The sequence below is a fragment of the Drosophila albomicans genome, chromosome 3 (genome assembly GCF_009650485.2).
Source record: "Drosophila albomicans strain 15112-1751.03 chromosome 3, ASM965048v2, whole genome shotgun sequence".
Lineage (NCBI taxonomy): Eukaryota > Metazoa > Arthropoda > Insecta > Diptera > Drosophilidae > Drosophila > Drosophila albomicans.
Window position 1 is genome coordinate 41,528,761 of NC_047629.2, and position 24,996 is coordinate 41,553,756.

General features: G+C 38.3%; 3 protein-coding genes across 5 annotated transcripts in view; all 3 read right to left on the bottom strand.

The window, feature by feature from the left end:
* LOC117571626 (EGFR adapter protein) overlaps positions 1-24,996 on the bottom strand; it is a 135,854-nt gene that overhangs the window by 22,006 nt on the left and 88,852 nt on the right. For 2 of the 3 annotated variants that reach the window (XM_034253849.2, XM_034253848.2), the window contains exon 1: positions 8,002-8,490. The exons of the other annotated variant lie outside the window; for it this stretch is intronic. The gene's annotated coding sequence lies outside the window, so the exon portion shown is untranslated. Of the gene's footprint in view, positions 1-8,001; positions 8,491-24,996 lie in introns of those variants that run through there. 3 annotated transcript variants of the gene reach the window in all.
* On the bottom strand, positions 16,421-17,426 carry LOC117571440 (brachyurin-like). The gene is made up of 2 exons (XM_034253583.2): positions 16,861-17,426; positions 16,421-16,797 (listed from the first exon to the last, which is right to left on the bottom strand). The coding sequence occupies exons 1-2, from the start codon at positions 17,420-17,422 to the stop codon at positions 16,487-16,489; spliced, it is 873 nt and encodes a 290-aa protein (XP_034109474.1). The 5' UTR covers positions 17,423-17,426; the 3' UTR covers positions 16,421-16,486.
* Positions 21,609-22,653, bottom strand: LOC117571484 (brachyurin-like). Its single transcript, XM_034253649.2, has 2 exons — positions 22,060-22,653; positions 21,609-21,996 (listed from the first exon to the last, which is right to left on the bottom strand). The coding sequence occupies exons 1-2, from the start codon at positions 22,619-22,621 to the stop codon at positions 21,686-21,688; spliced, it is 873 nt and encodes a 290-aa protein (XP_034109540.1). The 5' UTR covers positions 22,622-22,653; the 3' UTR covers positions 21,609-21,685.

Genomic DNA, 24,996 nt, shown 5'->3' on the forward strand with positions numbered 1-24,996 from the left:
ACAAATCCTCACACTACACCACAAACAGCAAAGCAAGAGCATACAAACACGGGGAGGAGAGGGCGACAAGGACTACACATAAGCCAAACGGTCAATTTGGCGAGAGCATCAAAAAAAGGACAAGCTGACAGAAAAGAGAAGAGTGGAGAGAGAACTCAACTCAGACAGGCGGCAAGTTAATAAACAGAGTGAGAGACTGTGTCTGAAACTGAGGCTGTGGTATTTATAAACGCATTAAAAACGCTTCACTTGAGCAAATATTTAAACCTTTTTCCAGCAAGTTGAGCTGCGTTTTGGCCAAAAGTGTAAAGTTCTTGAGCATGTTTTTGGTTAAGCTTAAGGTATTTACTGCTTTAGCTGGATAGTTACGGTTAGTTTTCGTTACTTAGTTAGTTAGTTCAGAAGCTGCTTTACAAATGTGGCAACTTTTTTGGCAGCATTAACACAGCACAAGTCAAAGTCAATGTTTGGCAATGCTTCGCTGCACTCGGACAACTTACTGTGAAGTCAAGAACTTAAGAGTCGCTCTCAGTTGCAGTCATGTTACTTGACTTTTTTTGGGGTCAACTTGAGTGCTGCTACTGTGTTGCACTTGTCAACAGGTCAAACACCCAACTCTGAGCACCCCAAAAAACTCACATTCATGTTTTCGCAATTGCAATTGTCAACTTTGCAGCTGCATTTGACCCGCTTTTCGCTGACTCTGACTCTTGCTGCCAAAGTCAAGCATTTAAATGGCATTTAAACATTTTATGGTCGTGGCGATTTGTAACCTTCATGTTAATGCGCTTGCCAAAAGTTATTTATGTAAATTACTTGCAACTGCCAACTGCAACTAGTTGCAGCAAAACTTCTTGCACTCATTCGCTTTTTTTCTCTCCGAGTTGCTTTCATGTTTTATAATTAAGTCAGTAATTTAAAAGTGTCGAGCTTTGTGGGGAAAGCAACTTTTGTCGAGTTTTACTTCACTGCGTTTCTTGTGGCTTACAATTCGGTTGGGCGAACTTTGAGAGAGCAAAAGCAAGAGAGTGGGAGTGGGAGTGGGAGAATGTTAACAACTACTTTGACATTTGTGCTGTGCGTGAAGCAGAGTATTTATCGTTGTATATGTTTGTTTGCCAAGTTGAAATTACTTAAGTGCCAAAGCGACGAGGCGTATGAATGACTCGACTCAGTGCAAAACGAAGGCCACCATCAGGTGCTGTTGAGTTGCGTTGCCTCATAGATTAATGTCCTTGCATTTGCCAGCAGAGCACTATACTTCACACTGTGGCCCACATGCTGTGGTTGCCTCACACACACACACACACCCAATGCATAGTAAGTCACCCCGAGGAGGCAACAACTGGTGTCAGTTGTAACAAAAGTTCAGGCTGTCGCAGCGAGGCGTGAAGGACAACAAAACAGGACTACTACCAGCAGCAATACGAAAAAAAAAAGAAACGAAACGAACAGCAAAAGAACCGAGGAAAAAAGTGTAGCATACTTTGCAGCGCACGCCTCTCGCCACAACAACAAATGCAACTTAAATTTGCTGTTATACTATATTTGTTTCTGTGACAGCGAGATGGAGATAGTGAGCGAGGGAGACGGGCAACTCAACTGCATGCCGAGTGCATAAGTCAGTCTATGAGGCAACAAACAACGAATACAAATGGCACCAAAAGTTGTTGTTAGTCCGGCGAGCTTTACTTGGCTTTTTGGCAGTTCTTGCCCAACAACACATAAAAGGCAATTTATTTGTGTTTTGAGTGGCAAAAATGTATGCATAACTTTTACACAGCTCTTTGCACATGCTCTTTAAGTTTAACCAACTGCAGTTTGTGGCATTTGAAACCTTTAGGACATTCAGCTTGTCGTGTCCTGTGTTGTCCTATCCCGAAATACTTCACTTTGATTTGCTCGTCTAGCTGCGATGTCTTTATATTCCTGCTCCAGCCAAAGTCTATCCATTGTCTGTGTTCTTCTTTTTGTTTTTTTTTTTGTCTTGTCTCACAGACAGACTGTCCGTAATAGCCTTGAGGTATGCATTAATTACTGTGACCATAAAAACCGTCTCGTGCGAATTGCAGTGCGCAGCCTGGCAAAAAAGGAGCCCGAGTCCTTAACCCCTTTTTACTTTGTATTACTTTTTGCATTTTATGGCTCCAGACTATTGTTTTCCCTTACCTTTGAGCGCCGCCGCCGTCGTCGCTTTTCCGCTCTGACCAACGCTTTCCCTTGTGCATTGTTTGCCATCTGGCAGCACATCAAGAAAATTTAGTGCATTGTTTATGCTGCTCAATGCCGCTTTACTCGCTGCTCTGCTCCCTTTGGCACTCGTTACTCTGTTGTAATCATTGTGGTTAACTATTGTCTGGACTTTCGCTCTAGCAATTATGTATATTTTGTATCATCAACTCTTCTCGCTACTCGTTAGTTTGGCAACATCACAATCTCAATCTACTCTCAATCAACTCATAAATCACTGCTTTCGCTCTCGTTGGTTGCTGCTTGCTGCCCTTCTATCTGCTCTAATTTTTCCCCCTTTGTCTGCTGCTTTCATGCCACTCAATCTACAAAATTAAGTGCATAGTTTATGCTTCTCAACATAGAGATTCTCTCTCCACTCGTTACTTTTCTGTACTCGTTGCTGCACACTTTTAGGCCAGCATCAACGGCAAAGAAGCGGCAGCAGCAACAAATGACAAACTCATGTTGAAAGCTCATTTGTTTTATGGCAGCGCTTAGACACACATATGCGTCCTGTCAACCTACCCTCTCTTCTGGTGTTTTTCGCTCCCCTGCTCCACTTATTTGACACGATTTTCTAGCTAGAGATGTTTAAAAAAAAAGGCCAGACTACTTCTTCGTTCTGCCGCATTCATTATATTGTCTGCTGCTGACACACTGGCATGCCTGTTCACCCCCCACTTCCCAACCCACAATACGACTATTTATCAGCTTACATACACATACACACAAAGACTTACACACACACACACACATACATGCAGCGCATAATTGCGCTGCTTGAAAACGAAAAACTCGTTGCCTACTTTTAAGCATAACAACAAAAATATTCAAAGTGTCTCGCCATCGCAGCGTATCAACTTTATTATGCGCGCCGAAAAAACGTTGCAAAATTAACAGACATCTCACAAGTGCCACGGCTCTACAGCTCCTCAGTCTGCAATCTGGTTTTCCCCCTTTTGCCAAAACCAAAAAACCAAAACTGTTTCAATGTCCGCCTCTTGTACAGCATTCGAGTGTGTTGTTGCAGAGAGTGTGTGTCTATGTGTGTGTGTGTGTTTATTCCTCACCTTGTTTATCTCATCGTTGTGTTCCCCGTTGTGTTCGTTCGTCCCCCAAAAATTCGAGTCTCGACTTGGTTTTGCTCTGCGAGCAGCCTGCAGCACGATTTTGTGTGCCTGTCTCAAATTGTTTGTATGTGTGCTCCAATTGAGCGTGTGTGTGTGTTTTTGTTTGTGTGCTTAACTGGGAATGTGTGTATGTGCTTCTCGATGTGCTTGTATTCGTGTGCAGTGCGTGGTTTCGTTGTGTTCTCTGTGTGCGTGGCGTGTTTCTCGCTGCCTTCGCTGCTGCTGCTTTTGTGGCGGGCATTGTTCGCTGGCTGCTGTGCGCCTGGTGCAAAATATTTAGTGTGTGTGGGTGTAACGTACACAGATGCGAAATACCATGATAGATGCACGCATGTGTGTGCACAGGGGCTGTTTAGTTGTGTGTGTGTGCTTCGTGTATTAGGCTCAAATGTTGCGAGCAACATTCAACAGCAGTTGAATGCTGGCCAAATGTTGCCTGCACACATGGCAGACATCAAACTGAACTTGGCAATTTTAAGCCGCTTAGAAAAGGCGTAGAGTCGAGTCAAAATTTTCATTAAAATGCCAGAGGTGAATCCCCAAAGTAAATCCGTTGGCTGTGAATGAGCAGCAAGCATACACCGCTCACATTACGTACTCAAGAGAGAGATGGAAGCGGAGGCAAAAGCAAACAGAGATCAAATCTTATCGGCAATCATTTTATGCGCACTTGAGATGTGTGCGAACTGTGCGCTAAATTTGTAGACGTTTTGTTCGTTGCCAGCAGCAACAGCAAAGCCAACAGCCAAGGCAACATAATGAGCTGGGCAGGTGGGCAGCAGCTACAGCAGCAACAGCAGTTGAGTCTTATCAAAAAGGGAAGATACTTAGCATAGACTTACGGCAAAGGCAACGGCAACCGTCAACAGTCAAGCGTCAACCGACAACGACGACGACGACAACAACATCGTCATGGAAATTCTTCATTAACTCAAACTTGAGTCGACTCCGAGAGAGAAGAAAAGAAGTTTATGTTATTAAGAGCAACGAAAGGGAGCAGGCCTTGGTTGCCAAGATACATTAGAAGCGGAGGACGATAAAGGAACAAGGCAAAGGAATGGGAGACGGCGGGCAGCAGCTGTTGTTGTACTAGTGAAATGTGTATGTTTCACTTGACGACTGAGAGATAACGGTAAATGAATATGCAGCAATTTGCACGCCCACATAATGAGCAAGGCTCTCGAACAAGGAAGGGTAACGAACAACAGGCAAGGCTAGGGAGTTGGGAGTAGGGAGCAATAAGCGCCGCCAGCCAAAAGACTGAAATAATAATAGAAGCAACAACATGCGGCTTGGCTTGCCGTGGCTTGGAAGCGACTAACAAAAGTCGATAAACAACATAAACCAAGGAGAAAGCAAAAGCGTGAAGCCTACTGAGGGCCCAGATAAGTATGCTACACTCAAGTAAGTGCGTGCGCGGCACTGAGTTACTGCACATGTGTGTGAGTGTATGTGTGTGTGTGCGTGTGAATAACTGCGTGTGTAGCTGTGTTTGTGCAGCAAAAGTAAATTAAAACGATTTTAATTACGGTTGCCAAGACGATGAATGAAAATGTCAACGATGAAGCAGCAACAGCAGCAGCGATGCCAACTTAAGCTGCTCGTGGGCGTGGGGGCGTGGCCCAGCAGGTGGGCGCAAAAAAAGATGGGGCTTGCTTAAAAGCGTTTCGCTGTTGCCAATGCTTTAGAGTAGCAGTGTGAATTATTGCACATGTGTGTGAGTGCGATAGAAAGTGTGTGAGTGTATGTGTTTAGGAGAAGTTTGTATGTGTGAGTGAAGCCTCTTACTTAAGAGCTTCATTTGAGATTTTCATTTAGGCTGTCAGTGCAAAAAACACAGCATAACACAACACACAAAAAAACGGCAGTCAAAAACAACACAACAAAATTGTTGCCTTTCGTTTGCAACTTTGTTGTTTTTTGTTACTCGGGCTACTCAGTTCATGGTGAAAGCAAAGTCATTGCCAAGAGCAACAGCAACAGCAACAAAATAAAGAAGCGCTGGCAAATAAAAAGTGTTGACTAGCAGAGCGAGAAGCAGCAGCAGCTGGATGCAGCGCCAAGCTAAACAAACAACCGCCATTTTTATAGCGTTTTTTTTTTGCTTTTTTGTGTACTTTCCTCCTTCTGTTTTTTTGTACACCTTATTAACGGTTTCTATGGAAAGTTTGCCCGTTTTAGCAGGCGTGAAAATTTCTGCGTTTCAAAAGCTAAAAAGCTGCACAAACCGCATGACAGCGACCAACAGAAAGAGAGAGGGAGATGGAGAGAGAGAAAAAGGAAATTCTGTCGCGCGCTGATTAACTTGACACCATTTACCTGGTGAGCGAGGGGGCAGGAAAGATGGTTCTGCTTCCTGGGGGACACAACTCGCTCGGTTTTTCATGCAGCTGACAGGCTACACCTGTCGCCATTGTCGCTCTCAACCCCCCCGCAACTGCCGCAACTCTTAACCCACTCTCTTCACTCATCCATTCATACTTCATACTACGCCCACTTGCTGCTGCGGCTGCCAAACCGCGCTGACATTTCCTTTTGCTCGCCACTGACGTTTGCCTTGACGACGGTTGTAAAACCACTGCGGTTCCTTCACGTTTCAAAATATAATTCCATGAGGACGAACACGATACTCACACACTGCAAACTGCAGCTTAAAGACTTTAAGGAATAACACATTTTTAATGTAACTTTGATTTGTCTACTGTTCTCAACTTAATTATAAGATTTGTTGCTCTGAAGATGTGTATTCAGTTTAATTTTAATATTGATTATTTATTAATGAAGATTTAAGATTATGTTGGTTAAGGCTAATAAGTTAAAGTCTCTTATTTGCGCATTGTGTTTGTTTATTATTTCATCATTTAAAATTTATAGCAATTTGAAAAATTGTTTGCTTATAAAATATTCTAAGAATTCTATATTTTAATTAGCATAAAATTTGTTGCTCTGATGAAGCATTAAATATTGATCATTTATTAATGAAGTCTTATATCTTCATTATGTTGCTTAAAGTTTGTCAATTAAACTCTCTTATTTGCGGATGGTATTTGTATATAATTCCTTCACTAATAATTTATAGCAGTTTTAAAATCTGGTTGATTACTATAGTTTAATTGGCAGGCAAAATTGCAAATTTTTAAATGTAAAATTGTATATCCCAGTTTAATAAGAAAGGAGGTCAAAATGCAGAAAATGTGATGTATGAATAAAATAAGAAACGGTTTTTTTTGGGCGACACTGTGACACTATTTGAAGTGAAAAAAACATATACCAACACAATTAATAAATTTTCATAAAGATGACTCTAGATTAAAACTTTAATTAGAGCTAAGAATGATTTTATAACTTAAGATAATTGCAAAAACGAAAAAACACGAAAAACAACAAACATGTTACACGAACTCACTTTTAATATGTGATTTATCTTTGTATTTTGTGGCCAATATAATTTTTAAGGTTTGTATAACTTCATGTTGTGCTTCGTTTGCATTTAATGTTTTTTGATTGCATCTTAAAGTATTAACACTTTACAACAAAATAACTTGCTTTCTCTTGAAGTTGCTTTCAACTTTTTGAACATGTTTGTTATTTGGCAAATTGCACACAAAAGTTAAAGATAAACTGAAACTTTACAATGCGGAAAGATTTAGATTTTTTTTTCAAACTTATTACAACAGTTCAAGATTTTTTAGAAGTAGTTGAAATAAAATTATTCTATCGAAAAGTAGTAAAGTTGAAGTAGAGTTAGAAGTAGTTGAAATAAAATTATACTGACGAAATAATTATTGAGAATGATTTTCCCAAAACAAGTCTGTAGCTCTTTAGATTTTTTTTTTAAGCTACAATATGAATGTTGAATAAATAAATAAATTTAATTTAATGCCTGATTAAATTATATTATATAAATAAATCATACCTGCAATCAGTTGCATAATAAATTAAATGACTAACAACATTGTTATTTATGTTAATTAACGCGCATTTCATTTATATTTTTAAGCCAGACTTAAAATGCAGCGCACTATTCAAGCTTGTTTAAACCACAAAGCCAACTGCATATAAAACAAGTCGCAAATATTTAAATCCCGAGGCAAACTGTAGCAGTTGACTCAAAACATGTTGACAGCTTAACAAGGACTCGTTGCGCAAGTTAACCAACAGGCAGAGGCAGAAGAGGCATTAGATGGAGAAGCAGAGAGCTTAGGCCAGCATAGTACTTGGTTGTGGAAAGTTTAACCAAAGAACTGAAACAGTTGCCACAGTTTCTTCGTCAAGTTGCACAGAAAAACTTTGTACAGCATTTCGATGCGTTTTAATATGCGGCAAGTGCAGTGCTAAATGTCAAGCAGCGTGTCAGCCAAGGTGGCGACATGGCGACAAGGTTGATACGCTTAACCAGCTGAGTTGTGGCACGATGTTTGCATAATGTAAGGATACACAAGATGTCAGCCATAAACAGCCTACCAAACCTTAGCGAGATCAAGGTAAGGTTACTGAACTTGTCATATACAAAAAGAAAGGGTTAAAGCGAGGTCAACACAAAACACATTTTACACATTTAAATTGGCCAGAAAATTGTACACAATTCGCCATCAAAATTTATGGCACATAACAAATAACAATTTGGGGATAAATTTACCTGGTATTAACTTTTGTTTTTCTGTGTTGGTTTGCTCCACTTTATGTTTTCTTTTTTTTTTGGATTTTCGCTTGGCAATTTTCGAAAGTGTTCAGTGTTATCGGGCCACAAACAAACAAAAGCGATTTGACACCGAGCAGCCTCGAACTTTTCGCATAAAATTCAATTACGATTGCGAGCGCATAAATTTCAACACTTGGCGCGCGCGTTTTACGAGCCGCTTTTGATTTGCCACTTTCTTATCGCTGTTATCAGTCGCAGACTGGCCATAAAATTAGCCCGTTGCCGGCATTAAAAGTTAAGCATCCCTTGGCCCTTTTGCTTTTTGCTTTGTGCTAAATTGGCAGATTTGTTGCGTTTAGTTTATCGCACAAATTGCGCTACTTTCACACGCCAAAAACAGAGATACGTATCTCAGAGTTAGAGTTTTGGTTACTTTGGTTACACTTGAAGAAACTGTTTCAGCGCTGATTGGAGCAACCGTTGCAGTTGAAAGCGCGCAAGGAACTGTTTTATGCTCGACGAGTGTTAAGGCATTTATGATATGAAACGAAACTTGGCAAAATGTTTTGTGACCGAAACTTGGCATCCACTAATGCGCATGCGTTGGATGGCCAAAACACTTCCAGTCCCAAGTTTGTTTACTGGGCAAGCAACTAGTGGTTGCCTGACAACAACAACAGCAACGAGAACAGGAACAGGAATCAACATTCAGTAGCAGCTCCCAATGGGCAGCCATATGTGACGACTTTGACTGCGATTCCTTTTTCGAATGGGACTTGTCGTCGTGACAACTTGATTTCTTTGTAATTTGCCACAACCCCAGGAGAGATTCATTTTTCTCATTTCAAATTGCTTTAAGTTTAATGAAATTGTATTTTAGCCATTGGCAACCTTTGAACTTGGAAATTCAATGCCTGCACTCTCACTTTTTACCGTATGCCTGACAGCCTGTCAAATGTAGAACGTTTATCTAATTATAACAGAGTTTTAGTTTTGTGCAAAACATCTGAGCTGGGTCAAACGGAAAAAGGTCCCAAAGGGACGGCACGGAATGACATTACAGTAAATCCGCTTACTGACACAAAGTTTGTGCCACAGTTACAGCTACAGATAGAGATACAGATACAGATAGAGATACAGATGCATACATTGTTTATTATGCAAGCGCATTAAGCAAAATCTCAACTACGATATGCAGATATGCAGACACCGCACCCTCATCACACAATCACGAGTTTCTGGTTGCCAGTTGGCAGTTGCATGCTACATGCTGCTGCCTGTTGCCAGTTGCCTCTTGGCTGTTGGCTGTTGCCTGTTGCTGCTGCTGTCTTGCGGTTTTCACAAGGATGACGACTGCTTAGTGCATTAATGGATAGCCCAAAAACCGCAAGGCGAACTCGAAGTGTTTGTTTGTGGGCGTGCATCAGCGGCGGCATCTTGCAACTCGGCAGCTGGCCAACCCAACATATCTGGCATATCTATAACGCTCAACCTGAACTCAAAACTCAGCGAAGCGCAAAGTATCTTGCATTGTTGCAGCTTTGTTGCTCTCTTCATGTTGTTGTTGCCACGAACAACAACTCATTAGGACCCATGCACAGATAATGGAATAGATAGAAGAGCGTTCCGTTTACCTGCCACTCATGTGTGTAACTCTACACCGAAAATTGATATCGTATCTCATGGATGCGCCTGCTACGTGCACCACCCATAAAAAGCTAATAAAATTCATCTCTTTTTCCTAGTCACTGACTGTGATTTTTCCCCCTCGAATTTTATTTATTTATCTTACTTTTTTTGTTGGCAATTTTCATTGTCGCCATGACGAGTGACGTGCCATGCAATTTTCTTTTTATTTGCAATCCATTTTATTGTTTATTTAACGCATTGTTTAGCAGCCGAATATTTACATGGTTGGTTCTTGTTCTGCTGCTGTTGCTACTCTTGTTTTTGTTGTCATAGGTTCCACTCTGATTTAATGGCTCTAAATTGAAATGGTATTCCGCCGTGTGAGTTTATTTCGCGGAATTGCAAAAATATATATACGAAGGCAGCACGTAAAATGACGACTATTTTGATGCCGAATGTCCCTGTTGACATTCCAATCTTTATGCATGCGCAAATACTCTAGTTTCCAAGCTGAGCATTCAAAAATAGTCGAAAGGTAAAAATTATTAAATAAAAAAGATGAAATTATATACAAATATCGTTTCAAGGCATTTCAGCTGAAATAAAAACGAATAATAGTAAATTGTGTTTTATCTTTCCTATTCTAAATTCTTAAATATTCGACTAATTGCGCAATCTTTTTTAACCATCTTTACTTCTATTTAAATATAACTAACTTTAATACTTTTTATTTTTCCAACAAGAAAGTTAAATTGCTAGTAACTTTTATTATCCTAATTTTTGAATTCGAACTTATAGTACTTCCAAAATCAAAAAAATCTATACTACCATTTTTTTTTTGTCCATCTTTATTTTCTTTGAAATAAAACAAAACTATTCCCTACAAAGCTATTTTAGAGTGAACTTTAATAGTATTTATTTTGTCAATAAGAAATTTAAATTACTTTTCCTATTCTAGTTTTTGAATACAAATTCTCTTCCAAACTTCACAAATTTTTCAACCATGTTCTATTTAAAGCACAAAACTATTCGCTACAAGAAAATTTTAGAGTAAACTAACTTTTATAGTATTTATTTTGTCAATAAGAAATATTAATTACTTTTCCTATTTCAATCTTTTAAATTTAAATTCTTAACAGATATCGAGCTGCCCAAAATCTATTATAACTCCATTTTTTTTTTTATTTCCATCTGTATCTCAATTTAAATAGAAAAATATTTGTTTATTTGGCAGTATAAACATTCGTTTCCTTTCCTACATTCCTGTGACATCAAATTTTACTACATTCGAAATCGATACTCTACAGTATTTTCTAATCAAACGAAACATTTGGCAATTTAGTGTTGTCTAGTATAGAATTTGTGAGCTTTTCTCAGTTGCAACCGGAAATTTGATTTGTTTCTGATAAATGTTATTTATTTTACTTATTTAAGTTGAATATTTCGAGGCCTTCCTTTCACCCACTCTCTCTCTCTCTCTCTCTGTGCTATCTGGCTTTACATCTCTCATGCTATCAGCTTCGACTTTGTTGTAAAATTCAATTGCCAAATTGATTCAACTTTTTGCCTTTTTCGCACGCCCCCGTCAAAGGGAGGAGGGAGGGAGGCAGGCTACAGTTGTGCTGAGCCGCAGATAATTGAATGATTTGAATTTTTATATTGAATTTTTATGCCTTATACGTGGCACGTTGCCCACGCGGCTTTTCATATTTATTCTATTTTTTCGCCATCATTTTTTTCTTTCTTTGCTTTTGTATTCTTTTGTGTAGGATTTTTTTCTATTAAAATGGAAATTGTTGGCGAATTGGAAAATTGCTTATCAATTGGCAGGCATATGCTTCAAGGATCAAACGGAGACTAAAAATTTAAGCATAGGGGCCGCCATAGACGTGTGACCTGACTGCTGTTGCTCTCTCTCCTCCCACCTCCCACATCGACCCTCCATCATCTCTTCCCCCTGATTCTTGGCTGTTTATGCTGCAATTAAGCATTAAATTAAGTTTTTCGCTTGGCAACTGCGGCGGCAACTTAATTGAGTCGTTGTTTGTGCCTCACTCCTCTCCGCAAGAATATAATTTAATACAATTTTTTCTTTTTTGGATGGAACTACTGAAGCGTAACGCCGCCAGAAATGCATAGCAAATTCTGAACAAGTTTTTATTCTTTTAATTGTTTGTGCAGCTTATGTCTGGGAATTATTATAGACAACTGCCCGCATATATATAGTAGCTCTGATGATGATGTAACTACTCGAGAGAAGGGGAAGAAGGGGAATTGAATTTGATTAAATGCAGCTGCTGGCCATAGAAATTGCAGACATTCTGTCGTCCTTCAAAGCAAGGTGAACTCGTCTTTGTCGACGATTGTGTTCTTTGTGCATGTAGTTATTGCTTCGTGGAAGGCAACTAGAACAGAAAGACACACGCGCACACACACAATGGGCAACCTCAAGTGAGTATTGTTTCGCAATCGAGTTTCAATTCAAAAGCAATACAAACACGCTCTGCGGGTCGCCCCACTTGAAAGGCAACTGCAACAACCGAAGCAATACAAAACTGTGAACTGTAATTACCCAGAATTCACGCGACTTTCGTAAATTCAAAGTCAATTCAAGACTCGAGGGCGTTTGCCATTGACGCCCGCCCGCTGGCACCAGGTACCGTTTGTTCTTGCCATGCTGGACCCATATGTGTCACATAACTCTGAAAATGAATTAGGTTGCTCGACCAAAAAAAGAAAAAAAAATAAAATAAAATAAATTGTGCGCAAGCGCGCAGCTTGACTTCTAAACACTTTTTAGACAGCTACACTGAAAGAAAGAAAGAGTTGCTTAGATGAAGAACATTCAGTTTCAAAATTATGTTATTTAAAATAAAAATAACTTATTAAACTAAGAACATGAAGCTGAAAAATGCCACTTACTCAATAAATATGATCTAAAATACTGGATCCAGAATTCAATAATTCTAATCAATTTATTAAATAATAAATAAAATAGTAAACGGCATAATAATGTAATATTGAGTACTATAATAACATTTTTGGTTTAAAAGTTAAATATATTTTTATTTTATTGTACCCGCCTTCTATGGTGATGGGTATTACAACTTTGTGCCTCCAGGAAACTGGCTGAAGGAAGCATCTCCGAAGTATATATATAGAAGGTTTGGCTAACAATCTGATATATTTTGTACTCCTTGGTCAATTTGGAATGCAGTACTGTATTAATATACCAAATATAGCTATTGTTTAAGTATTTTTGTGGTATATTAATTTGGAATATTAAAGAAAAACACCGCACTGTTTTGATTTTATTTAAAATAATCATTTAACGGGTCGCAGACTCGACTGAAGCTTTCTTACTCGTTTACTAATATAAATATAATTGGCTTTATGTCAAGACTTGTTTTCTAACTTCGAGATCGTTCATGTCTTCATAGAGGGAAATATGCAGTACTAAAACCAAAATCTTGATTTTATAATATGTTTTTTTTTCAGTGTAAAAACTTACTTTAGCCAGACACACTGACGTCGTCGTCGCTTGCCACATGCCACATGCTGACTGCTTCACTGCCGACTGCTTCTCATCTTCCCAAGTCATTGGCATTTCTAATGCAAAACGTGTGGTGACATTGCCAGCGACAACATTGAGCGAGAGTTGTGTCACATGACGCTGACTGATATTTTGGTTCCTGCAACTGTCCCACACAGTTGAATGTTTTTGTGAAAATTATTAATACACAAAATACGGTCGCTGACAGTAATTGAAGTGTGACATACTCATAATATGATTACGAACTGTTCTCTACGCCAGCGCAAAACTCATTTCGAATGCGTCGAAAGTGTCGACGGACAGGGCAGATTACAAAACATATACATATATTATGCCAGCAACATGATTATTATTATTATTATTGTTATTTGGTGTGAACCCAAAGCGGATGCTATTCAATTAGCTGCCAAAGCTGTTGATGGACTTGTGATGTCAGTTTAAAGTTGACATCGTATAGGGGACAGATACAATTGATCTGCAGAATGACACTCAATCGATTCAATTTGCTACATCTTTAGGTAATAAATTTGTGTGCATAATTAAAATAGATAAATGTGCAAGCGAATGAGTATTTCTATACCCGTTACCCATAAAATAATTGTTTTTGTTCGCGGATCAGGTTTGCTTTAATATACATTTCGGTATTTTAAGTATTTTATTGGTATATTAGTTTGGTATATTTTAAAGATAATACGAACTCCTTTATTTTAATTTTTTGGGGATGAAGCTGTCCAAAAATTAATTTATTTTAATTGAATCATAAATTCAGACAAGTTTGGCTTTCCAACGTGCATATGACTTTAATAAAATTTTAAAATATTAACCATATGAAAATAACCATTTAAAAGTAGGTACAACAAAGCTACAGTCGAGTGTACTCGACTGTGAGATACCCGCTACCCATTTTAAATAAAAGCAATATATTTTGCTGTATTTTTCTCAAAATATACCAAATATACCACAAAAATACTAAAAATATACCAAATGGTATATTTGGTATATCGGTATAGTACCGCATTCAAAATATACCATAGACGTCACAATATACCGATTGTCAGCCAAAGCAACTAAGACCCCTAGTAAGTAGGCGTTTTTGCCCATACAAAAGTATTTCTTAAATAACTTCGACAATTTTTATCTGATCGCAACCAAATTTTCAGGAATCATAAATACTATACTTTTTTATTGTATATACTTGTATATACAAAATTCGCAATTCTAGCTTTAAAATTACGCTTGCTATTCAATTTTTTTGATTTACGGGGGCGGAAGTGGGCGTGGCAAAAATTTGAAACAAACTTGATCTGCGTGCAAACATAACAAATGCTGTCGAAAAAAAATTATAGCTCTATCTCTTATAGTCTCTGAGATCTAGAAGTTCATACGGACAGACGGACAGACACACAGACGGACATGGCTAGATCGTCTCGGCTGTTGACGCTGATCGAGAATATGTATACTTTATAGGGTCGGAGATGCCTCCTTCCACCTGTTACATACATTTCCTGTCGGCACAAAGTTATAATACCCTTCTACCCTATGGGTAGCGGGTATAATTATTTTGTGAAAGGTGCACACTTAAATATGAAAACATTTTGTGGGAAAATCTCTAAAAGATTGAGTAACTTGCTAAATACATACATATATAAATTTGCAAAGAAATGTTTATTATTCCTGTAGCTCAGTAAAACTGGCAACGGTAAATGTGAAGAAGATGTCCAGACCCAGGGAGCCCACGTTACGCACATGGCCATCGAAGACCAGAGATATGGCCATCCAGATGACAATGAGCAGCAAGGTGGTGCGACGCAAGCGCGGCGACTTGAATAGATCCAACACCGAATAGCTGGCATTCTGTGCTTGTTCCTGATCTCGCATCCGTTTGCAGCTGTCGCCAAAGTGCTGATACGTCTGCAGCGGTACTTGGCGTCCATTGCGTTTCTCCAACTTTTTCAGTATGCCAATGGCTTTATCCACCTTGCCCTGGGAGACCAGCCAACGTGCCGACTCGGGCACAACAAACGGTGTCAAGACGGCCAGCAAAAGCGGCGCCGAGGTAACAATCGTGAGCAGTTTCCAATCGGCCAAGTATTAGGCAATCCATGGACACAATGGGATCAGACTAGGATTTTATAAGTTATCGTGATCTGTTAATATAAATTATTATTTTTGGCAATAATTTCCCCAATTGTTCTTCAAAATTTTGAATCAAAGGGTGCCACAAAAAACACTACCACTCGAATTTATATTTGAGTTGAAACGCCGCCATTGCTCTATTGATACATAAGGTGTCTTCAATTTATGATTATACATATATTATTATATAATGCAAAGAGTCTTCAATTTATGATTATATTATCATATAATGCTGATAATAGTATTTACTATATGTATGTATTAAATATATTTAACATAAAATAAAAGAAAATGAAGGCAAACAATTTACTATCTAATGCAAATTTTGATTAAGCAAGGATTGTTGAATAATATTAAATATGTTATAGTTAGGATATTTGAAGTAAAACATCTTGGCTGACTGATCATTCCTTATTCCTTCAATATTTAACATAAGACTTAAAAACTCTCTCCACTTGGTTGTATTTCTTCTGATGGCAAGCGCGCCTTGGGTTTTTCTGGGCGCCAACGAGATCAAGATCGCCAAGGAGTCGGGTCAGGTGCGTGTAATGGTGCCCAGCAGCAACTTTCACAATTATCCCACATGGAATCCCAAGCGACTGAAGGATAACATTGCACTCATACGTCTGCCACACGCGGTCAGCTTCAATGGTGAGTGTTAAGGTGTCTCACAATGTGGCTACAACTAATGAAATTTCCCCGTTGCGGTCGCAATGCACGCTCCACATGCAATGGGGATTTGGGTGGTCCACTCGTCTTGCAGCGTAAGCACTCCAAGAAACGTGTGTTGGTGGGCATCACGTCGTTTGGCAGCATCTATGGCTGCGATCGTGGCTATCCGGCTGCATTCACCAAGGTTGCATCGTATCTGGACTGGATTAGCGATGAGACGGGCGTGCATTCGCATCAGGACATCACGGAGGCCAGAATTCAGAATTTCACGATAGTGACGATGATCTTTCCGATGAACTGGACGTGCATCGTCCGTTGCCGCAATCGGATGAGAGCAAATAGGATGATGTATCGTTTGCCGTCGCAAGCTCACGACGTCCCCATACAAAATCCAAATCAAAATCGAAAACCAAATCGGAATCCGATTATTATTTCTTGTAGCTTCAATAAACATTTATTTTGTAAGTTAAAAGCAAACGATTATTTTGGCATTTAGAATCCACTGTTGGTCACGCCGCTGATCTCCTCGATCCAGTCCAAGTAGGAGGTGACACGGGTGAAGACACCGGGCCAGCCAACCTCACAGCCGAGAGGACTGCCAAAGGATGTGGCACCAATCAGCTCACCAGTCTCAGCCGACACCAAGGGACCGCCAGAGTCGCCGTTGCAGACGGAGGTGCCTCCGGTGGTCTTGATGCAGATGTTAGTCTCGTAAACGGCACCGAAAAACCAGGGTTTGCAGCCGGAGTTGTTCATGATGGGCACACTGATGTATTGCAGGATATCGGTGGCACTGGCGGCAGCTGCAAATGGGAAGTTGTAGCAAATCAAAGTGAAAAACTCTTATGTGTCTAGCAATCACTTACAGTCACTGATCCTGCCCCAACCGGAGGCAATAGCCTGTTGGCCGGCATAGGTGTTGTAGGTGTTGGATTTGGCGGGTAGCTTGATGGGCTGAATGTGCTCATTGAACTCAATGGGCACGGGCAGCTTGATCAGCGAGATATCGTTGCGGGTCAGCTCAGAATCCCAGTCGTCGTGAACAAAAACATTCTTTGTCTCCACAAAGATGATCTGTTGTCCGTCCTCGCGGCCATCGGTACGATCCCAGGCACCCAAATAGACATCCACACCGGTGGTCAGACTGTCCGTGCAATGGGCAGCGGTGAGCACATAACGATCACTGATCAAGGAGCCACCGCACCAAGCAGCGCCGCCATCAACGTAGAGCAACAGACCCGCCTGGTAGGGGAACTGATTGCGTCCGGCGGTCTCGCCGCGGGTGATGCGTCCCGACGGGGCACTAGCACGATGGGAGATGGGCACATCGACCTCAATGTCCATCGACTTGACCGACTGCCAGTCGACGGAGGCTTGGGCGCCAATAACGGCGGCTAGCAGGAGCGCGGTTGCACAGGCGAATTTCATGTTGACTTTCAACTGATTCAAATGGCCAACTTGGACACACTTTTATAGGCAAGTCACCTACAAAATCAAGGGTGTCATATATCTTGGACTATTGCTAAAGCAATTTGCCGCTTATCACGGTTATCATGGCTAGAAAACAGATTTGATTAACAATTTAGTAATTCTCCTGCCACAGCTCAGACTATTAAGAAGTATAATCTTTGATCAATGATAGTGATAAGTTCAATTTAGATCTAGGCGCGGGCTGGGCATTTCCATCATCATTCAGGGATAATCCCTATCATAAAGCGAACCCAGCTATGCTGAAATGGTAAATTCCCAGTGTAAATAGATTAAATCAGTATTGTTCAGCTGAAAGCTCTAATTTAGTTTAGCGACATCTTTAAACATTTCAACAGTAACAACAACAAAAGTAAAGAAAACAAGAAAGAAAGTTACAGTCGAGTGTGCTCGAGTGTACCAAAATTCGCAACTCTAGCTTTAAAATTACGCTTGTTATTCGTTTTTTTTTATTTGTGGGGGCGGAAGTGGGCGTGGCAAAAATTTGAAACAAACTTGATTTGCGTGCAAGCATAACAAATGCTGTCGAAAAAAAAACTATAGCTCTATCTCTTATAGTCTCTGAGATCCAGTGTTTCATACGGACAGACGGACAGACACACAGACGGACAGACGGACATGGCTAGATCGTCTCGGCTGTTGACGCTGATCAAGAATATATACACTTTATAGGGTCGGAGATGCCTCCTTCTACCTGTTACAAAGTTATAATACCCTTCTACCCTATGGGTGGCGAGTATAATAAATGTTGTGCTAAATAAATCAAAATTTCACAATTCATTTCCATTTCAGCTGTTATTTTTCATTCATTTTATTTCATTTAATTAAAGCTAAACATCGACTTATTCTTCGAGATTAACGCGATCAAAGGTTAGATAAGAACTGCAAATATTGTTGAGTTTGTTTCTGATTTGTCTTAAAATAGAATTTGCTCTTATCGCCGCACATTTCGATTGATTAAATTCGTTCCAGTGTTGACTATGTCTACAGTAATGATCATTATGTGCACTCACTTCCTCACACCCAATTCCAACTTCAAATTGACTTTTAATTAAATACTTTTTGTTTTTCCCCCTCCTCCCGTAATCAATCTAAGTGCACAGAAACAAAAGCCGTTAATCAAACAGCAATCAAAACGAACTTGAAATGCTCTACGATTAGCCAGATTTTTCAACTGATAATTGTTAAGAGTGTTGAACAAGATTTTGGATTCGGAACTTATTAAAATTGAGTGACTCGAATGATTTAATCATCATTTCATTATCTTTGGTCAAAAGTTGATCCTCAAATATTTCTTTTATAACAGCTTAAATTTTAAAAATTCAAAATAATTAAATAAATCTTATTATTTTATTTCAGTTTATTAAATGAAATAATAATGTCATATAAGATGGAAAGTTTTTCATATCTATTTACATACTTATTTATTCTTAAATGAAAACTATATATACAAAATTAGAAGGAACTATTATTAAATAAAAAGAAAGAAAGTCCAATGAGATTTCATGATAACATTTTTTTCTGTAATAGTAAATATTGAGAAACTAAAAATTGAAATAAGACAAGTAAGAAAGCTACAGTCGAGTGTGCTCGACTGTGAAATACCCGCTTCGTGTAACAACAATTATTTTATGGGTAACGAAATAATTGTTGTTACACGAAGATCAGATTGGCTTAGATGTCAAAAATAATATATTGATATACCAAACATACATTTTGGTATTCTTAGTATAATATTTTATTGGTATATTTTAAAGATAATACGAACTCCTTTATTTGCATTTTTTGGGGATGAAGCTGTTCAAAAATTAATTTATTTCAATTGAATCATCAATTTTGACACTTCTTTAATATAGAATAGTACATTTTAAGAATAGTTTAGTTTTCCAGCGTTCATATGACTTAAAAACTTTAATAAAAATTGAAAATATTTACCATATGAAAATATCCACTTAAATTAGTTTAATTAGAACAAAATATTTATACATAAAAAATACCATATAAGAAATACTAAAATTATGTGTTAGTGACTAGATCCGTCATTTAAAAGCTTTAGCTTATTGTGCTAAAATAATAAATATACATTTAATTAAAGTTGAGATATAAAATTACTATATTCTTGCTTAACAATTGCTTACGTATTATTTACTTTTAAAGCATTCAGTAAAATCATTAATCTCATAAAATACACTACGGAAAGAAATCAAACTGTTGGCTAAACTGTTTTAAAAGGTTTATTTAGTTTAAAAGTATTAGGTAAAATAGTTTGCCAGGTAAAATATACTATTAAACATATTAAAATCTTCTTAACTATTTACTTTAAAAGTATTTATTGAACTTGCTTCTAAGATGAAATTCACAACAAAATTTTTTAATTTTTGTTAAACTATTTTAAGAATATTAGTTAGTTTAGAAGTACTAAATAAAACAGATTATGAACTAGCTAGCAACTCATATTGAGATCAAAAAAATTGAGTAATCCATATAAAATATACTATGCTTCAATACACAGTAACTTTTTTCATATTTGTTTACACACAATTCAATTTGTATCATTTTGTATTTAAATTCAATAAAATCAAAGTTATCTAAAACTACAAAAAATGCAATTTGCAAAAGTTATTTTCACTTCCCTTTAGCATTTCAATCATTTCGAGTTGCACTTGAACTGTTTCTGACACAATAAACGAAAATGTTAAGGAAAGACATTTCAACTGATGCTGGACTTGAATAGATCCAACACCGAATAGCTGGCATTCTGTGCTTGTTCCTGATCTCGCATCCGTTTGCAGCTGTCGCCAAAGTGCTGATACGTCTGCAGCGGTACTTGGCGTCCATTGCGTTTATCCAACATCTTCAGTATGCCAATGGCTTTATCCACCTTGCCCTGGGAGACCAGCCAACGTGCCGACTCGGGCACAACAAACGGTGTCAAGACGGCCAGCAAAAGCGGCGCCGAGGTAACAATCGTGAGCAGTTTCCAATCGGCCAAGTATTAGGCAATCCATGGACACAATGGGATCAGACTAGGATTTTATAAGTTATCGTGATCTGTTAATATAAATTATTATTTTTGGCAATAATTTCCCCAATTGTTCTTCAAAATTTTGAATCAAAGGGTGCCACAAAAAACACTACCACTCGAATTTATATTTGAGTTGAAACGCCGCCATTGCTCTATTGATACATAAGGTGTCTTCAATTTATGATTATACATATATTATTATATAATGCAAAGAGTCTTCAATTTATGATTATATTATCATATAATGCTGATAATAGTATTTACTATATGTATGTATTAAATATATTTAACATAAAATAAAAGAAAATGAAGGCAAACAATTTACTATCTAATGCAAATTTTGATTAAGCAAGGATTGTTTAATAATATTAAATATGTTATAGTTAGGATATTTGAAGTAAAACATCTTGGCTGACTGATCATTCCTTATTCCTTCAATATTTAACATAAGACTTAAAAACTCTCTCCACTTGGTTGTATTTCTTCTGATGGCAAGCGCGCCTTGGTTTTTCTGGGCGCCAACGAGATCAAGATCGCCAAGGAGTCGGGTCAGGTGCGTGTAATGGTGCCCAGCAGCAACTTTCACAATTATCCCACATGGAATCCCAAGCGACTGAAGGATAACATTGCACTCATACGTCTGCCACACGCGGTCAGCTTCAATGGTGAGTGTTAAGGTGTCTCACAATGTGGCTACAACTAATGAAATTTCCCCGTTGCGGTCGCAATGCACGCTCCACATGCAATGGGGATTTGGGTGGTCCACTCGTCTTGCAGCGTAAGCACTCCAAGAAACGTGTGTTGGTGGGCATCACGTCGTTTGGCAGCATCTATGGCTGCGATCGTGGCTATCCGGCTGCATTCACCAAGGTTGCATCGTATCTGGACTGGATTAGCGATGAGACGGGCGTGCATTCGCATCAGGACATCACGGAGGCCAGAATTCAGAATTTCACGATAGTGACGATGATCTTTCCGATGAACTGGACGTGCATCGTCCGTTGCCGCAATCGGATGAGAGCAAATAGGATGATGTATCGTTTGCCGTCGCAAGCTCACGACGTCCCCATACAAAATCCAAATCAAAATCGAAAACCAAATCGGAATCCGATTATTATTTCTTGTAGCTTCAATAAACATTTATTTTGTAAGTTAAAAGCAAACGATTATTTTGGCATTTAGAATCCACTGTTGGTCACGCCGCTGATCTCCTCGATCCAGTCCAAGTAGGAGGTGACACGGGTGAAGACACCGGGCCAGCCAACCTCACAGCCGAGAGGACTGCCAAAGGATGTGGCACCAATCAGCTCACCAGTCTCAGCCGACACCAAGGGACCGCCAGAGTCGCCGTTGCAGACGGAGGTGCCTCCGGTGGTCTTGATGCAGATGTTAGTCTCGTAAACGGCACCGAAAAACCAGGGTTTGCAGCCGGAGTTGTTCATGATGGGCACACTGATGTATTGCAGGATATCGGTGGCACTGGTGGCAGCTGCAAATGGGAAGTTGTAGCAAATCAAAGTGAAAAACTTTTATGTGGCTAGCAATCACTTACAGTCACTGATCCTGCCCCAACCGGAGGCAATAGCCTGTTGGCCGGCATAGGTGTTGTAGGTGTTGGATTTGGCGGGTAGCTTGATGGGCTGAATGTGCTCATTGAACTCAATGGGCACGGGCAGCTTGATCAGCGAGATATCGTTGCGGGTCAGCGCAGAATCCCAGTCGTCGTGAACAAAAACATTCTTTGTCTCCACAAAGATGATCTGTTGTCCGTTCTCGCGGCCATCGGTACGATCCCAGGCACCCAAATATACATCCACACCTGTGGTCAGACTGTCCGTGCAATGGGCAGCGGTGAGCACATAACGATCACTGATCAAGGAGCCACCGCACCAAGCAGCGCCGCCAGCAACGTAGAGCAACAGACCCGCCTGGTAGGGGAACTGATTGCGTCCGGCGGTCTCGCCGCGGGTGATGCGTCCCGACGGAGCACTAGCACGATGGGAGATGGGCACATCGACCTCAATGTCCATCGACTTGACCGACTGCCAGTCGACGGAGGCTTGGGCGCCAATAACGGCGGCTAGCAGGAGCGCGGTTGCACAGGCGAATTTCATGTTGACTTTCAACTGATTCAACTTGACCAACTTGGACACACTTTTATAGGCAAGTCACCTACAAAATCGAGGGTGTCATATATCTTGGACTACTGCTAAAGCAATTTGCCGCTTATCACGGTTATCATGGCAGCGAGTGCTGGGCATTTCCATCATCATTCAGGGATAATCCCTGTCGTAAAGCGAACCCAGCTATGCTGAAATGGTAAATTCCCAATGTAAATAGATTAAATCATTATTGTTCAGCTGAAAGCTTTATTTTATTTTTCATTCATTATATTTCATTTAATTAAAGCTAAACATCGACCTATTCTTCGAGATTAACGCGATCAAAGGTTAGATAAGAACTGCAAATATTGTTGAGTTTGTTTCTGATTTGTCTTGAAATAGAATTTGCTCTTATCGCCGCACATTTCGATTGATTAAATTCGTTCCAGTGTTGACTATGTCTACAGTAATGATCATTATGTGCACTCACTTCCTCACACCTAATTCCAATTTCAAATTGACTTTTAATTAAATACTTTTTGTTTTTCCCCCTCCTCCCGTAATCAATCTAAGTGCACAGAAACAAAAGCCGTTAATCAAACAGCAATCAAAACGAACTTGAAATGCTCTACGATTGGCCAGATTTTTCAACTGATAAGAGTGTTGAACAAGATTTTGGATTCGGAACTGATTAAAATTGAGTGACTCGCATGATTACTAATGAATTTATTATGTAGGCCAAGTTTAATCATCATTTCATTATTTTTGGTCAATAGTTGATCCTCAAATATTTCTTTTATAACAGCTTAAATTTTAAAAATTAAAAATAATTAAATAAATCTTATTATTTTATTTCAGTTTATTAAATGAAATAATAATGTTATAAAGATGGACCCCAAAAATATACAGAGAGGCTTGGAGGTCACCCTAACAGCCTGGCTAAGCGCCTAACGCCAGCTCATCGCACTACAGTCAGGAGAAGACTTAAACGATGTCATCCTCAAGACCTGCTGGCTCGGGTCTTGACCTAATAATTAACAGCGATTTCCTTATATCCTTAGGTTCAATTTACACAATGTTTATTTACTTTATATTTATTATGTGCTGCTAACATAATTAATTTTCTGTTTATTATTTCTGATTTGTTTAAGTGGCTCAGTTAGGTAACAGTGCACCTTTCTTTGTTATCATTTCGTTATTATTTAAAAAAAAAATATATATATAAACATGGAAGGTTTTTCATATCTATTTACTTACTTATTTATTCTTAAATGAAAACTATATATACAAAATTAGAAGGAACTATTATTAAATAAAAAGAAAGAAAGTCCAATGAGATTTCATGATAACATTTTTTTCTGTAATAGTAAATATTGAGAAACTAAAAATTGAAATAAGACAAGTAAGAAAGCTACAGTCGAGTGTGCTCGACTGTGAAATACCCGCTTCGTGTAACAACAATTATTTTATGGGTAACGAAATAATTGTTGTTACACGAAGATCAGATTGGCTTAGATGTCAAAAATAATATATTGATATACCAAACATACATTTTGGTATTCTTAGTATAATATTTTATTGGTATATTTTAAAGATAATACGAACTCCTTCATTTTCATTTTTTGGGGATGAAGCTGTTCAAAAATTTATTTATTTCAATTGAATCATCAATTTTGACACTTATTTAATATAGAATAGTACATTTTAAGAATAGTTTAGTTTTCCAACGTGCAAATGACTTAAAAACTTTAATAAAAATTGAAAATATTTACCATATGAAAATATCCACTTAAATTAGTTTAATTAGAACAAAATATTTATACATAAAAAAATACCATATAAGAAATACTAAAATTATGTGTTAGTGACTAGATCCGTCATTTAAAAGCTTTAGCTTATTGTGCTAAAATAATAAATAAACATTTAATTAAAGTTGAGATATAAAATTACTATATTCTTGCTAAACAATTGCTAACGTATTTACTTTTAAAGCATTCAGTAAAATCATTAATCTCATAAAATACACTACAGAAAGAAATCAAACTGTTGGCTAAACTGTTTTAAAAGGTTTATTTAGTTTAAAAGTATTAGGTAAAATAGTTTACCATGTAAAATATACTATTAAACATATTAAAATCTTCTGAACTATTTACTTTAAAAGTATTTATTGATTTTGCTTCTAAGATGAAATTCACAAAAAAATTTTTAATTTTTGTTAAACTATTTTAAGAATATTAGTTAGTTTAGAAGTACTAAATAAAACAGATTATAAACCTCATATTGAGATAAAAACAAGTAAGAAAGCTACAGTCGAGTGTACTCGACTGTGAAATACCCGCTACCCATTTTGAATAAAAGAAATGTATTTTGCGGTATTTTTCTCAAAT

Bases quoted from the DNA above. Each gene is read 5' to 3' on its own strand.
- LOC117571440 (XM_034253583.2), bottom strand. From the start codon at position 17,422: ATGAAATTCGCCTGTGCAACCGCGCTCCTGCTAGCCGCCGTTATTGGC. The intron at 16,798-16,860 runs GTAAGTGATTGC...TCCCATTTGCAG, and splicing joins TTGGGGCAGGATCAGTGACT to CTGCCGCCAGTGCCACCGAT.
- LOC117571484 (XM_034253649.2), bottom strand. From the start codon at position 22,621: ATGAAATTCGCCTGTGCAACCGCGCTCCTGCTAGCCGCCGTTATTGGC. The intron at 21,997-22,059 runs GTAAGTGATTGC...TCCCATTTGCAG, and splicing joins TTGGGGCAGGATCAGTGACT to CTGCCACCAGTGCCACCGAT.